The following is a 17,200-nucleotide window of genomic DNA, read 5'->3' as shown; positions in this document are numbered from 1 at the left end:
TATTTGTGTGCAAGTGCAGTAGCATGTATGTGATATAATAGAACTCTAATTCTACACTGCCATCTTATCTTATAGCCTTAAATATCTGACACTTCACTTTATAATTCACACACGTTCTTAATTAATTCATAAATATCACCGATTAATCAGCACATGCCGAAGTCAGAGTGAGGGTGTAGATCGAAAGAAACTACTCTACTAGAAAATGTAAAGACTTAGCTCGTTAGATGTTATGTTTGGTCTGGTTGTCGCTCCATTGCTTGGATGTGGTTAGACCCTCTGTTAGGATCTGGATCTCAGGTTGGACATCGCCTTCCCGGTCATCGGCTGGTCGTCTGGTTGGCCGTTGCCTACTTCCTCATCGGCTGGTCGTCTGGTTGGCCGTTGCCTTCTCATCATCGGCTGGTCGTCTGGTTGGGAAGGTACCTTTCCCCAGTTCAGTCCATCTTGTAGATTTAGCAAGCAGTCATCATTCTAATTCTGCAGACAGCAAAGAAAATTCTTTCTGCGGAGACATCAGTCATGATATATTCCATTTCTGTGATGATCTATCCCAATCGATTGTTCTATTTCTTATTCTTAGGGATGAAATTTTCTTCAGTCGGAAATAAGTTCTCCGTATATATATTAATTTATGTAACAGCCTTTTTCTCCAGAATTCGAAATGTACTTTTGTTCTTCTTTAAATTCAACAGGGATAATTTTCTGCCCGTACGAAGTTATCAGTCCTCTGATACAGTGAGTCCTTCTTCGCCAATCGCAGAGTGGTTGCTCACGGGATCCAAGTCAGATGTAGCTCATCGTACTTTACTTATTTTTGTAATATCTCGGCTCTTCTTATACTGTGCGCCGGTGAATTATTTCGTCTGTTTTGAACGTCGATCATGAAATAGTCAATATCTTCTTCAGAAATCTTGAATAATCTTCAGATGTGAAGCTTGGCTTGGAGTTGCGTCCTTCCTCTACCGATGAAAATTTTTTAGAGAGAAGTTTTTTTAACAATTACTCCGCTGCTATACTTTTTTCGTAAAACAATCCAATTGACCCTCTACTGTCCTGTAGTGTCTTCCAAATTGGTCCGTTCCGAGACGTGCATGGTCTTCTATATACCGCATTAATGAGAAGTTCATTGCCTCTAATAGATCGCAGGGGCCATACCTTCCTACGCCGCCATTTTGTAAATGGTCTACGAGATGCGAACGGGCACAAGAGTAATACAATGAACCACCAAAGAAGAGTTTACAGCACACTGAAGGGACGAGTAAGCAGCTACCTGGTGGGAGACAACAGATTCTTTATTCCAAATTTGCCCTGTAAGGCTTATTAAGACACACGTAATTTACTTGACCCGCTCAGTGATTGTGATTATAAAGTACACAGTAACAATTATCCACTGTGGTTAAGCACACCATAGAACAACGAGCGTTTATTGTTGAAACAAATCTTTTTAGAAAGAAATCGTATGATAGGTGAATGCGGAAATAATACAAGGGATTTCCAGAATTCTATACATTCAAAACCATATGCCCGCACTTTGTCTGAAAAGTGATGTGCAGCTGGATCTGTCTTAAACAGAAAAATGCATTGGGCCGATGACCTCGATGTTAGGCCCCTTTAAACAACAAGCATCATCAGAAAAATGCATTATAAAAAGAGGGTCTTAACTGTTGAAAAACTTGAAGATATGAGAGACAGACTTGTCATCAGGTTAGCCTTTGTACAATGTCTAGCTGTTTAGCACATAAGTGTGTAAGCTTACCCATCTCAGTTCTGAGAGAGCTTGAACTTCTTATTCGGCCCCATTATAAGATCTCTGTAGCGCACAAGTCCACCAGAACAATCCATGTACAGCCAAGACCATTGAAAAATCATTGCCTGCTTTTAATTTTTTTCCCATCTGTTTCCTCCCTGTTGAAGTGGCTGTTTCCACAAGAAGGACTTGTTGGGTTCTACAGGTATACAGCCTGTCCCATCAGCTCGCTGCACATGCCACGCTTGTGTTTGGTGGTCATTGTATTATTCACATACGTTTCCAATATGGGACTCAAAGCAATGGCACAAAAAAAAGAATAAATTATGTTTTAAGACAAACAACTGTAGGATGCCATTTCCTGCTCCAGACAAATTTGTGATGGGGAACTTACAACCTTTTAAAAATATGCAATTCATACGTAGCTTATAAGACATGACAGTACAAGTTGCTTACTCTCTTGACACAGTGGTGGGAAGTAGCCTGGTGTACATCCACCTTTGCAGTGCCCTGTGTATCGGTCGCATGTTCCAAACCGGCAGTATCCACACTGCTGTCGACAGCCTGCGCCAAACTGATACACACCGCAGTCTGAAAAAAAGAATACAAGACATTTCTAACCACATCACCACCATTGTTGTTGTTTCATTTCTCTGCTTATAAAAAGAGGTTTGAATATAAAATTATTATGAGACAGTATTTTTACTGAAGTTGTAAACGTGTATTCTGACTTACAAGTATTTGGAATGTCCTACATCCTCAATGTTCAAGGTACCTAAAGTGGTATTAATACAGTTTTAAAGTTCTGCACATGTGTTCTGACTAAGGAGTTTGGAATGTTAATGGTATATGGCAGTAAAATATATAAAAATGTACCCTGATTTTTACTTCCTTGAATAGAGTAAGCTCTCCTCCTCCTCTGGGCCCCTACTGTCACATCATACTTTTATATCCATATGTTGACATCTAATGTATAATAATAATAATAATAATAATAATAATAATAATAATAATAATAATAATAATAATAATAATAATAATAATAATAATAATAATAATACATTTTTTTCGAGGGAGTGTGGAAAATCTTTCATAAGACGCTTGTGAGGGTCCGCACTCAACAAGTGTGTGGAGACTCTTACCCACTAAAAACTACACTCCCTTTTCTCACAACGTTTATCTCCGCCCCGGAAACCGCTCTCGCATTACTTCAGGACGGATGTCATGCTTAATGCATCTTGTGCTTCATCTTCCTTCGTCTGCTTTAATGTCTGTCATAATCATCCAGGTCCTTCTTCTTCTGACGCAGAATATTTTCTACGTAGACTGCCACCTGGTCCCAAGACTCTTGAATTCGTAGCATTACTGACACGATCCCTTCTGGTATCAATTCTCCCTGCATAACTTCTAAGCATCTTCTTTGTGGCAGCCAATGAACACACACAAAGAAAGTATGTAATACGTCATCGATATCACCACAGTATATGCACACCGGACTAGTTGCTAGCCCTAGTCTATGAAGAAATTTTCGGAAGTATCCATGACCTGTCAAGAACTGTGTGAGATAGTAGTTCACTTCACTATGATTTCAGCCTACCCATACGCCCAGAGAAGGTATCAGTCTTTTCATCCATTTCCCTCTAGAATCATCTTACCATCTTGTTTGCCATCGTTGCATTCTGTAACTAAGAGCCAAAGCCTTTGCCCTTTCCTTCCTAGCTCTTCTTGTGTGAGCCAAATTTCTTGTCTTTCGAAAGTCAACAAGTCAATAGGAGATACTGCTGCTACTACTAGAATCGCAGGTTCTGATCCTGTATGATATGCGCAAGCAATTCGTAAAGCTGCTCTCCATTGTACAGCCATAATTCTTGTCCGATATTTTGCAATTTTTAATGATTCAGCCCAAATTTATGAACCGTATAGAAGTATCAATTTGACAGTCAACATAAGAAGCCGCCTTTTACCAGATTTTGGCCCCTTGATATTTCCCATGAGTCTACTCAGTGCAGTCATGGTTTTCGCTGCCTTATCTGTTACCCGTTGGATGTGGTCCCAATATGAAAGCTTAGTATCAAGTGTTACACCAAGATATTTTGCTCTCCTAGTTGTTTCGGTGGCTATCTGCCCGATCTGCATCGGTACAACAGTATTAATCCTTTTCCTCGTCAGGAGGACAATTTCCGTTTTATGACCTGTGATTAATCATCCATTCTTTAACACGTTGTATCACCTGATTCAGTTTAAATTGAGCCAGCTCTAGGTTATGGGTTACTATCAGAGCAGCCACATCATCAGCATAACCCACAAGTTTCACATCTTCTGGCATCTCCAGTGGTAACAAACCATCATACATGATAGTCTCACAGTACACGAGATATTCTGGTAGCTTGAAAGTTTCTTCTAGAATTTCCAAAATATCACTCCATCTTGCCGAGTTGAAAGCATTTTTAACATCTAGAGTCACAAGGAGCATCAGCTTTCTAGAGTAATGATTACCTATTTGAGCTTGTTCTGCTGTCTTCACCACTTCCTTCACAGCATCTAGAATTAATAATAATAATAATAATAATAATAACACTAATAATAATAATAATAATAATAATAATAATAATAATAATAATAATAATAATAATAACAATAATAATAATAATAATAATAATAATAATAATAATAATAATAATAATAATAATTGTACCGGGCGGTACACCTCCACTCCGCTAATTTAAAATGTGCGCCTGTGGAAACTCCTCTGCTGGAGGAAGTCTGAACTTTATTTACCCTATTAATTTTCTAGTTTCTCAGAAGATGTCACCACCTGGAAATTTTTGAGTTTGTGAACTGTGTCATTTTCGACGTACTTTTGTTTTGCTTGAAGTAAGAAGTGTGAACTTTCTCTTCTAGAGGACACCACTGAAAAACTACAATAGTGAACCCTAGTGGGAAGAAAAATAACTGTTCTTTGGAGAAAATTTTATTTCAAAAGTTTGTTCTTTGTTAAATTTCTTTCTGTTATTGTTTAAGTTGGCTGTATACCCCTCTCTTTCCCCTTGTTTTGCATTTGACCAATCCCGAATTTCTGTTATTAATTTCTGACCAATCATTGGTATCTTCCCCCAACTTGAATATGTTTCTATACCCTAGCCAATAAAAAGTTTGTGGGAGGGTGTTTTCTTTCCCCTAACACCTAGAACCTTCCGCGAGAGGATATAAACTGCTGATTTTTGGGTCTCCGGGCCACTTCTGTTCCATCTTTCAGTGTATTAAGTACATAGCAGGAGGCGGGAAGCGCCTCTTTCTCCAGCAGCGGTCAACTATAAGGTAATGGCCGATTAATATATTCTTTCTTTGCTAGCTCAGCAGTTTAACTCTCGGGGCGGGTGCGAAGCGTTCCACCATGTAACCTTTTCCTAAAATGTAAATGTAACTACTCTTTTCATCTATTCTCTTGGAAAGCTACATTCTGGGATAGAGAGTGCTAACCCTCTCGAGCTCCCACTCATATTGTTTTGAGGTGAACTTATTTTTCTCAACCTATTCTTCGTTAATGTAAAACAAATTGTTATCTTCTTAAGTCACCTCTTTAGTATGGGATTAGCCCTTGTATTAACGGCCTAGCGCCAAGTAGGTCTTAATCTAGTGTATTAGGAGTGCAAGTTCGCCTCCTCTCAAATTGTTATTTTAGAGGTCATTTAATTAACATTCTTTTCGTTTAATAGACCTCAGTAGATTGGGTATTTTACCCCTGTGTTTATGTTCGTTGAGGACAGCTTGAAGGTGGAGTTTGGTGTGGCCTGGGAGAGGCTTAAATTTGAGAGCGAGTGGCTCTTTTGAAAATTTGTATGTTGTATGCCTCGAGGAGGCTTTTCAGTGTAATTTGGAGCAAGGGCTCCTAGGTATGAATGGGGTTTTCTGCCCCTCTGTTAAAACTTGTGTTTGGGGTAAAACTGAGCTGATTGCCCAAGCATTGTGAACTCGGGGCGCGAAGCCCAAATTCTGTAAATATTATAACTACCTTATTTTGACTTGCTATTCTGTACCTGCCATGCTTGTTACTTATTTATTTTGAAAAGAAAATATAACCGTATTAAATTTTAAATTTACTTTACAGGCACTATAATTTCGTAGCTTGAGATCCATTCACACCCGCACCTTCTTTCACCTCTACCTACCGCTAAAACACGGTAACAAGTGGTAGCAGAGCGTGGTTGAATGGGTCTCAATTTAGCCCCTTTTGACGGCTAAACATTGTTTGTTCCGAACTCTAACTATTTTCCCAGTTGCTGGAATTTTTTGAGTTTTTCAAAATTGTTCTGTCACCATGCCCGGCCCTCGCGATGTTCTCCATCTTAACTATTTGCGCAAGGAGGAGTTGATCTATGAATTAACTATCAGAAATGTGCAATCTGGAGGCACGGTTGCAGTAGACACTAACAAGCTTAGAGAGTCTCTTGATTTGCCCATTTCCATCCCCAATTTGGGAGAGAAAGAAATTGATGACTCTCTTTCCACGATCGTCGAGAATATTACTGGGCTAGCTTCTGTAGTTAGTTTTTTTGATGAAAATGATCCGTCTCCTAATCAAATTAAGCGTGTGCAAGGCAGGCTATATCATTTTTCGAATAGGGTTAACGATCTGTTGTCTCTAAAACTGAATGACGTTCAGAGGAAGGAAGCTAGTACGCTCCTGGAAAATATTTCCGAATTATCTAGTAAGGTCACTCAACTGTTAACTGGGGAAGTTCCTCCCAAATCTGATCAACCCACCATAGTGAATGCAGGTAGTGAGGAAGCGCCTCCCAAGGGAGAAGTTAATAGGATAACCGTTGCTGCTCAAACTATCCCTGCCCCATTGGACAACGAATCTGAACGTCGTGCATCTTTGAGTAACATCCGTTCTGAATTAACTTCCTTGCCATTGAAACCTCTACCTACTATGTCACCCGGGTTTAGCAGCTTGCCTCATCCATTGGCAATGTTGCTCAGAGGTATCTCTAAGTTTTCCGTTAATACCACCAGTGATGTAATTTCTTTTTTAAGATTTCTAGTTGAATTTCAGGATCATGCCCTTGTGTTTTCTCTTTCTCCATGTCAAATTTTGCAAATTATCTATCCGTATGCTATTGGTATTCTCTCAGATAAAATCGTAAGAGCCATTGCCGAGCAATCTTCTATTGAGGATTTCCATGCCCATTTGCTAGCTAACTTCATCCCGGCTAGGGCCAGGTCCTCCCTTATTCAGAAGTACTATTACCGTGTACAACGCTTGGATGAAAACTTGGCTGATTTCATACAGGACATTAAGTTTTATACTAGGGTGTTTGCTCTTCATTTCCCTGAGGATCAGATTGTACAAGCTATTGTGGAAGGGATTTCACCACCCTACAGGTCATATTTGTGTTTCGCGGCGTGCCCGCAAACTTTCTCTGAACTTGAAGCGTTGGCCGTCTCAGCGGAAGGAGTTAGATACGCCGATTCTTTGCATGTCGCGAAAGAACCCCCGCCTTCCTTTAGTAATACTCGGCCTCCTCCTCGCCGACCAGTCAATCCCCGTAAATGTTATGCTTGCGGATCGCCTGACCATCTGCGCAACAAGTGTCCACTGATCAAGTCAAGTGGGACAAGGAATGGAGCCGGGTCATCACAAGGCTGTTTTAAGTGTGGGGCCTTCTCACATATCGCCAAGAATTGCCCAAACTCAAATAGCACCCCCTCCTGCTCAACTTCTGGTGCAAATTCCACCTATGCCAATACTAAAAAGTGACTAGTGGCTTCGGCTGAGTCGACTAATCCATCTTCCCGAGACTCAGCCCCTAGTAAACAGGTTGTAAATGCAGAGAACGATCAGCCTTCAGATTCATCTTTTGAATGCCCTAAAGAATGTCTTAGGATTGCGGCGGATACCCCCACACCTGTTCCTTTTCTTAAGATTGAGTTAAATAACGAGCCTATAACAACTCTCTTAGATTCAGGCAGTGTTTGTTCGATTATTTCGGCTGAATGGTATTCTAAATTGAAAACGGTTTGTAAACTTCCTGACTATGTCTCTTCTCCTGTTCAATACGTTTCGGCTAATTCATCTCCATTAGAAATTCTAGGTTCCTTACTGGTCAAAATTCGTATTTTTAAGTTTACATGGAAAGTTAAATTGTTTGTGGCCAAGCAATTGTCTTGCCCCATTATATTGGGAGCTGACTTTATTTCTCACACTGGTCTTGTGCTCGATCTCCAGTCTACGTCGTGCACATTCAAATTTGCTTCTAATTGTAAAATCCCACTATTAAAGTGTAATTCTGTGTCATGTTCTTCTATTTCGCCTACCCAGGATGAGATGTTGTTAGACCTTAGACATCTACCTGAGGAGCAGGCTGATAGTATTCGCAAACTGTGTCTGTCGTTTCCCGAGGTGTTCTCTGATACTCTTGGTATTACTGACCTTATTGGATACAAAATTGAGGTCACGGATTCGATTCCTGTCCGTTTTCCACCTTATAGGCTATCTCCACCTAAAATGAAGGCTCTGAAAGAAATTATCGATCAGATGTTGAAGGATGGTATTATTAGGCCCTCTAAGTCGGCGTATTCATCGCCTATTTTTCTAGTCCCGAAACCCCAAGGAGGCTTCAGGCCTGTCATTGATTACAGGGCTCTCAATCGGAAGGTGGTGTTGCAATCTGTGCCCCTTCCTGACCTACATTCTTGTTTTTCATGGTTTCGTAAGGCCAAGTTCTTCACCATCTTGGACTTGAATCAGGCACTATAATTTCGTAGCTTGAGATCCATTCACACCCGCACCTTCTTTCACCTCTACCTACCGCTAAAACACGGTAACAATAATAATAATAATAATAATAATAGTAATAATAATAATAATAATAATAATAATAATAATAATAATAATAATAATAATAATAATAATAATAATAATAATAATAATAATAACTGTACTGGGCGGTACACCTCCGCTCCGCTAATTCAAACATTGCGCCAGTTGAAACTCCTGTACTGGAGGAAGCCGGAACTTTAACTTCCACTTTAATTCTCTGAGTTCTCAGAAGATGTCTCTACTGTAAATTTTAAAATGTTCTGAACTATGTCAGTTTCGATGTGTATTTATTTGCTCTGTAGTAAGAAGTGTGAACATTCTCTTCTAGATGACACCTCTTAAGAACTACAATTGTGCACCCTAGTGCGAAGTGAGGGAACCTTTTTTTTGAAGAAATTTAGTATTTATAAGTTTGTTCTTTATTAAATTTCTTTCAGCCATTGTTTAAGTTGGCAATGTTAATCCTTTCTTTCCGCCAGTTTTGAAATTGGCCAATCGCAAATTTCTGTATTAATTTTCCACCAATCCTGGTTTTCTTCTCCAGTTTTGACATGTAATCTTTTGGTCGTCCAATAAAAAGCTTGTGGGCGGGTGTTATCATTCATGAAAGGTCTCGAATGTTCCACGAGGGTATATAAACTGCTGATTTTTGGGTCTCCGTGCCACTTCAGTAACATCTCTCATTGTGTAATTATGTAGCAGGGGGCGGGAAGCGCCTCTTTCTTCGGGCAGCAGTTCAACCATCAGGTAATGGCCGTTTTATAACTTATTTTCTTGCCAGCTCAGCAGTTTAACCCTCGGGGCAGATTCGAAACTTTCCTCATGTAACCTATATTTAAAATGTAAAAGACACTTGGTACAAATTCTGTCTCCTTAACTACAAATTGGGATAGAGAGTGCCTAACCCTCTCGAGCTCCCATTCATTTTGTTTTGAGGTGACTACTTTTTTATAACAGTTTCCCTTCTACTCGTAATGTCATAACATTTTTCAATCGTGTCACCTCCATAGTATGGGATTAGCCCTTGCATAAGCGGCCTAGTGCCAAATAGGTTTTAAAGAAATGTATTAGGAGTGCAGTTACGCCTCCTCTCAAGTTGGTATTTTGGGGGCCATGTAATTGTCCTGTTTCTTTATTGAATAGGCCTCAGTAGGTTGGGTATTTTTACCCCTGTTTTCATGTGCTTGGAGGACAGCTTGAAGGTGGAGTTTGGTGTGGCCTTTGACAGGCTTGAACTTTGAGAGTGGGTTGCTCTTTCTTAAATTTGGTTTCTGTGTGCCTCGAGCAGGCTTTACTGAGTAATAGGGAGCAAGTGCTCCTGGGCATGATTGGGGTTTTCTGCCCCTTTGTCAAACCTTGTATTTGGGTAAAGTTGGGCTAATTGCTCAAGAATTGTGTGTCTGGGTCTCGGAGCCCAAATCCTGTAACAACTGTAATTGTACATTCTTGATTTGTTGCTAGGCTTCTGAGTACCTGTTATATTTGTTATTTCTTGATCTTGAAAAGAAAATATAACCTTGTTAAATTTTAAATTAACTTTAATTTCGTATGTTGAGACCTATTCATCCCAGCACCTTCTTTCACCTCTGCTGATCCACCAAACCACGGTAACAAGTGGTAGCAGAGCGTGGTTGAATGGGTCTCAAATTAGCCCCTTTTGATGGCTAAATGTTGCTTTGCTTTCGAACTCTAACAATTTTCTCTGTCGCTGGACTTTTCTTTTCCATTTTTCTAAGCTGTTAAATTTTGGTCATCATGCCCGGCCCTCGCGATGTCCTCCATCTCAACTATTTGCGCAAGGAGGAGTTGATTTATGAATTAACAATTAGAAATGTGCAATCTGGAGGCACGGTTGCGGTAGACACCAATAAGCTTAGAGAGGCCCTTGATTTGCCCATTTCCATCCCCACTTTGGGAGAGAAAGAAATTGACGACTCTCTCTCCACGATCACTGACAATACTACTGAGCTGGCATCTGTGGCACCTTTTTTGAAGAATATGACCCTTCTCCTAATCAAATTAAATGTGTGCAAGCCAGGTTATTTCATTTTTCTAATAGAGTTAACTTTCTGTTGTCTCTGAAGTTGAATGACATTCAGAGGAAGGAAGCTAGTGTTGTTCTTGAAAATCTTTCTGTATTGTCCAGTAAGGTTACCCAGTTGTTAACTGGGGAAGTTCCTCCTAAAACTGATCAACCCACTACGGTGAACGTAGGTAGCGAGGAAGAGTCTCCTAAGGGAGAAGCCAATAGGAAAACTGTTGGAGCTCAACAAACCTCGTCCCCAGTGGACAACGAGTCTGAACGCTGTACCTCGTTGAATAACGCACGTTCTGAATTAGCTTCTTTACCACTGAGGCCTTTATCTACTATGTCCCCTGGGTTCAGCAGTTTGCCTCATCCATTAGCAATGTTGCTCAGGGGTATTTCCAAGTTTTCGGTTAACTCCATCAGTGACGCAATTTCATTTTTGAGATTTTTGGTTGAGTTCCAAGATCATGCCCTAGTATATTCCCTCTCTGATTCCCAAATTATACAAATTATTTATCCGTATGCCATAGGTGTCCTCTCAGACAAAATAGTCAAGGCAATTGCTGAACGGTCATCTATTGAAGACTTTCATGCACACCTTCTTGCAAACTTCATTCCGGCTCGAGATAGGTCATCGCTTATTCAGAAGCACTACTATCGGGTACAGCGTCTGGACGAAAGTCTTGCCGACTTCATCCAGGACATCAAATTTTATACCAGGGTGTTTGCTCTTCATTTTCCTGAAGATCAAATTGTTCATGCTATTGTGAAAGGCATTTCACCATCCTATAGGTCATAATTTGTGTTTTGCGGCGTGCCCGCAAACCTTTTCTGAGCTGGAAGCATTGGCCGTATCAGCCGAAGGGGTTAAATATGCCGATACCTTGCGTGTCGCGAAAGAACCCCCTCCACCCTCTAGTAGCTTTCGATCTCTGCCACGCCGACCATTCTCACCCCGTAAATGTTACGCTTGTGGGTCGCCCGACCATCTTCGGAACAAGTGCCCATCAATCAAGTCCAGTGGGACAAGGAATGGAGCAGGGTCATCTCGAGGCTGTTTTAAATGCGGCGCGTTTTCTCATATCGCCAAGAATTGCCCAAATTCTAATAGCACCCCCTCCTGCTCGACTTCTGGTGCAACTTCCACCAATGCCAAAAATAATAAGTGACTAGTGGCATCGGCTGAGTCGGCGAACCCTTCTTCTCGAGGCTCAGCCCTAAGTAAACATACCAAAATTTCAGGGAAAACTCAGGCTTCAAATTTATCTTTTGAAGGCCCTAAGGAATGTCTTAGGATTGCGGCGGATCCCCCCCCCCGCACCTGTACCTTTTCTTAAAATTGAGGTGAATAATGGGCCTATAACTGCTCTTTTAGATTCAGGCAGTGTTTGTTCTATTATTTCGGCTGAATGGTATTCGAAATTGAAATCTGTTTGTAAACTTCCTGACTATTGTTCGTCTTCGGTTCAATATGTTTCGGCTAATTCTTCTCCATTAGAAATTTTAGGCTCCTTAAAAGCCAAAATTCGTATTTCTAAATTTACTCGGAAAGTTAGATTGTTTGTGGCAAAGCACTTGTCTTGCCCCATTATATTGAGAGCAGACTTCATGTCTTCTACTGGTTTAGTGCTCGACATCCAGAGCAGGTCGTGCACATTCAAATTTGCTTCTAATTGTAAAATCCCATTGTTAAAGTGTAATTCTGTATCGTGTTCATCTATTTCGCCTACCCAGGATGAGATGTTGTTAGACCTTAGACATCTACCTGAGGAGCAGGCTGACAGTATTCGTAAGTTGTGTCAGTCATTTCCAGAGGTGTTCTCTGATACTCTTGGTGTTACTGACCTTATTGAATACAAAATTGAGGTCACGGATTCGATTCCTGTCCGTTTTCCACCTTATAGGCTATCTCCACCTAAAATGAAGGCATTGAAAGAAATCATCGATCAAATGTTAAAGGATGGTATTATTTGGCCCTCTAAGTCGGCGTATTCTTCGCATATTTTTCTAGTCCCGAAACCCCAGGGAGGCTTCAGGCCTGTGATTGATTATAGGGCTCTCAATCGGAAGGTGGTGTTACAATCTGTGCCCCTTCCAGACCTTCACTCTTGTTTTTCATGGTTTCGGAAGGCTAAGTTCTTTACCATTTTGGATCTAAATCAGGCCTATAATCAAATTCCTCGGGCTGAAGAATCTAAACATCTTACAGCGTTTGCCACGGATTGGAATTTGTATGAGTACAACCGCGTGCCTTTCGGGCTCCCCACGGGAGCAGCTGTGCTTACGAGGCTACTAGACAGGGTCTTCTCCGACATCATATTCGAGTACTTGTACCACTATCTTGATGATGTCGTCGTATTTTCGGAAACATTCGAAGAACATCTAGATCATCTGAAAGAAGTTCTCAATCGCCTTCGTAAGGCGGGGTTAACTGTGAAGTTGCCCAAGGTCGCCTTCACAAAGCCCTCTATGTCATTTCTAGGGCATATTGTGTCGCCCGATGGTGTTGCAGTCGATCACTCCAGAACACAGGCCATCCGTGATTTCAAACCTCCCAAGGACATCAAAGGTATTGCCAGGTTCATTGGTATGGTGAATTTCTTCAGGAAATTTATTCCTAACTTTGCTAATAGAGCGGCGCCCTTGAACCTTCTTCGTAGGAAAGGCATCAAATTCGAGTGGGGGCCTTCTCAACAAGCCGCTTTTGAAGACCTGAAATTAGCTCTTTGTAATGCCCCTGTCCTTGCTATGCCAGATTTCTCGAAGAAATTTATCGTTCAAACCGACGCGTTGGCAGTGGCGGCAGTCCTTCTTCAAGAGACCGAACTAGGAAGGCGACCCATCGCCTATGCCTCTAGAACTCTATCGGCTCAGGAAGCCAAGTATTCCATCTATGAGCTCGAAGGCTTGGCAGTCTTATTTGCTTTAGAAAAGTTCCGTCTCTATCTGGAACACGTCAAGTTCGACTTGGAGACAGATAACCAAGCCTTAAGTCGGGTCTTAGGTAGGCCGCGTCGTACTGGTCGCATAGCCAGGTGGGCCATCAGAATTTCTGCCTTCCAATTCGACGTGAAGCATATTCGAGGTACTGAAAATGTTGTGGCAGACGGACTAAGCTGTATGTTTTCCAATAATGTAGAGACCCATGAACTGGTTGATAGTTCTTCACCTCCTGAGTCCATACGGCCTGAGGTTAATGCCATTTTAACTGATGCTCCCATGTTGTTTAGGGATCTTGAGAAGTATCAACGGGAAGATCCGACGCTGGCTCCCATTATGGAAACCCTTTCTTCTGGGGAACATGTTGTCCCTTATGTGCTGAGGAATGGTGTTCTATGTTGCCCATCGAGGCATGATAAGAAGATGAAGGTAGTGGTTCCAGCTGTTCTCGTGCCAATGATCTTCAAGTACTATCATGAGACCCCATTAGGGGGGGCATTTAGGCATCTTCAAAACCCGGGAAAAGATCCGTGAAATGTTTATCTGGAAGGGTATGGACGGTGAAATTCGTGAACTAGTTAAAGCTTGTAAATCTTGTTTGCTTAGTAAACCAAACATGTCCACCAAGGTAGGCCTTTTGTCTTCTCATCAAGCGTCGCGCCCCATGGAACGTCTCTACATCGATTACGTAGGACCCTTCCCCCAGTCAAAGGGGAATGCCAACAAGTTCATCCTTGTATGTGTAGATGGTTTTACAAGATTTTCTTGGTTATTTCCGACTAAGCTGGCTACCGCTCAATCCACCATTTCCTGTTTAAATTCTATCTTTGAGTCTTTTGGTCCTTGTCAATATATCGTGTCCGACAATGCTAAAGCTTTCTCTTCAAATCTTTTCCGTAAATTTTGTTTTGATCTAGCCATCTCGCATGTGACTACTTCTGCTTATTATCCTCAACCATCTCTGGCTGAACGGGTTAATCGTAATCTGAGGTTGGTGCTGATTGCCTATCATCATGAAGATCATTCTAGGTGGGCACGTCCCTGCATTGGTTAGCTTTTGCTTTGAATTCGGCGGTTCATGAATCTCATAAGTTTACTCCAGCGTCTTTGATGTTCAAGTTTGTTTCCAACACGCCGCTCTCTAACCTCTGGTCTCTGAGTGATATTCTACCTGAGACAATAGATCCAGATAATATTAAAGATCTTTGGAAGAAGGCTAAAGCCAATATTAAAGTGGCTCATGAAAAGGTTAACGAAAGATATGATCGTGGACGGAGACCCACCCATTTGAAGGTAGGTGACCAGGTGATGATCAAAAATTTTGTTCCCGCGGGCAAGCTTGCCCCCAGATTTCATGGGCCGTGTATTATTCTCGATTTCCTTACACCCGTTACCTTATTGCTAAGCAATCCAGCCACCGAGAGGATATTTAGGGTTCACCTGTCGCAGGTGAAACCTGTGTAACTTCCCCGCTAACGTAGCTGATTTTATATTTGTTTTAACATTTTGAAAGTATTCGGAAGGTTATATTTTTTTGGGGGGGTTTCATTTTGAGGCCTTCTGCCCTTGGAATCAGGTTCTTTGTATTTAAGCATTTATTGTAAAACCTTCCCCGACCAGTTAAACTGCCATCCTGTCCTCGCCATGGCCATTACCATGCTCCCGTCTCCTGCTCATACAAAACAGTGGCTAAGTAAAATGAAAAACAAAACCTCCACGCCGCTGGCCCCTCCTCTTCGCCACAAAGGCTGTACCCTAAAATCATTATGGTCACAACAAATTCTGCTGCCGAGATCTTAATGTTTCAGTGCCCCCGCAGCCGCGTGGCGCTGTGCAGCTCCTGGGGTAGAGCACGGGCCCGATCTACTTCAGGGAGGTCAACCAGTGTACGGCGAGCTGGAGCCCTCCTCCCGGCTAAGGCTGATGTGCGGCGCACAACCTGCAACTTGCCCGCGGCCTGTAAAGGTTCGCCGCGTGTGCGGCGTGCTTCAACACCACTACCCCTCTCATGGTGCGGTGGAGCGGTATCTCAGGGTACTTGAGGGGTCCGAGCGGCCTCCTCTGGACACAAGCAGCGGCGGCTGGCCGGGCCGTTAACCTTAATCAACATTGAATGTACTTAATCAGCTACATGGACATTTCATATCAACAATTACTACATTTTTGGATTCAACTGCCATATTTGGTGGACTTAGAAAATTTTTCTTCACTTTTAAGAATTAAAAGTTTTTTCTTCTGAATTCAACTTCTCCAAGCATAAAGACATTACATCAAAAATTACTACAAAGAATTTTGAAACTGGATCAAACAAATTTAAGAACATTTTTGTGAATCCTTCTGCAATTAATTTCTAAATCAACATCTTAGTTTGGACCCTGTTTTAAAATCAAATTTGGTGTTCTTCTGTGTTACCCCTTGGAGGGACTTTTGGGTGGGGAGGTCTGTACCGGGCGGTACACCTCCGCTCCGCTAATTCAAACATTGCGCCAGTTGAAACTCCTCTACTGGAGGAAGCCGGAACTTTAACTTCCACTTTAATTCTCTGAGTTCTCAGAAGATGTCTCTACTGTAAATTTTGAAGTGTTCTGAACGATGTCAGTTTCGATGTGTATTTATTTGCTCTGTAGTAAGAAGTGTGAACATTCTCTTCTAGATGGCACCTCTTAAGAACTACAATTGTGCACCCTAGTGCGAAGTGAGGGAACCTTTTTTTTTGAAGAAATTTAGTATTTATAAGTTTGTTCTTTATTAAATTTCTTTCAGCCATTGTTTAAGTTGGCAATGTTAATCCTTTCTTTCCGCCAGTTTTGAAATTGGCCAATCGCAAATTTCTGTAATTACTTTTCCACCAATCCTGGTTTTCTTCTCCAGTTTTGACATGTAATCTTTTGGTCGTCCAATAAAAAGCTTGTGGGCGGGTGTTATCATTCATGAAAGGTCTCGAATGTTCCACGAGGGTATATAAACTGCTGATTTTTGGGTCTCCGTGCCACTTCAGTAACATCTCTCATTGTGTAATTATGTAGCAGGGGGCGGGAAGCACCTCTTTCTTCGGGCAGCAGTTCAACCATCAGGTAATGGCCGTTTTATAACTTATTTTCTTGCCAGCTCAGCAGTTTAACCCTCGGGACGGGTTCGAAACTTTCCTCATGTAACCTATATTTAAAATGTAAAATGTAAAATGTAAAATGTACAAATTCTGTCTCTTTAACTACAAATTGGGATAGAGAGTGCCTAACCCTCTCGAGCTCGCATTCATTTTGTTTTGAGGTGACTACTTTTTTATAACAGTTTGGGATTTTTCAATTGTGTCACCTCCGTAGTATGGTATTAGCCCTTGCATAAGCGGCCTAGTGTCAAATAGGTTTTAAAGAAATGTATTAGGAGTGCAGTTACGCCTCCTCTCAAGTTGGTATTTTGGGGGCCATGTAATTGTCCTGTTTCTTTATTGAATAGGCCTCAGTAGGTTGGGTATTTTTACCCCTGTTTTCATGTGCTTGGAGGACAGCTTGAAGGTGGAGTTTGGTGTGGCCTTTGATAGGCTTGAACTTTGAGAGTGGGTTGCTCTTTCTTAAATTTGGTTTTTGTGTGCCTCGAGCAGGCTTTACTGAGTAATAGGGAGCAAGTGCTCCTGGGCATGATTGGGGTTTTCTGCCCC

The 17,200-nt window shown here is 41.5% G+C and overlaps 1 protein-coding gene across 1 annotated transcript in view; it reads right to left on the bottom strand.

Annotated features, from left to right (window-relative positions):
* Window positions 1-17,200, bottom strand: part of LOC136873786 (uncharacterized) — a 788,774-nt gene that overhangs the window by 180,641 nt on the left and 590,933 nt on the right. Inside the window, exon 18 of the mRNA XM_068227569.1 lies at window positions 2,207-2,341. Within this exon, the coding sequence (XP_068083670.1) occupies window positions 2,207-2,341 (135 nt within the window). The remainder of the gene's footprint in view (window positions 1-2,206; window positions 2,342-17,200) is intronic.

Source organism: Anabrus simplex, chromosome 5 (genome assembly GCF_040414725.1).
Source record: "Anabrus simplex isolate iqAnaSimp1 chromosome 5, ASM4041472v1, whole genome shotgun sequence".
Taxonomy (NCBI): domain Eukaryota; kingdom Metazoa; phylum Arthropoda; class Insecta; order Orthoptera; family Tettigoniidae; genus Anabrus; species Anabrus simplex.
This window is presented reverse-complemented; position numbering and strand designations above follow the sequence as displayed.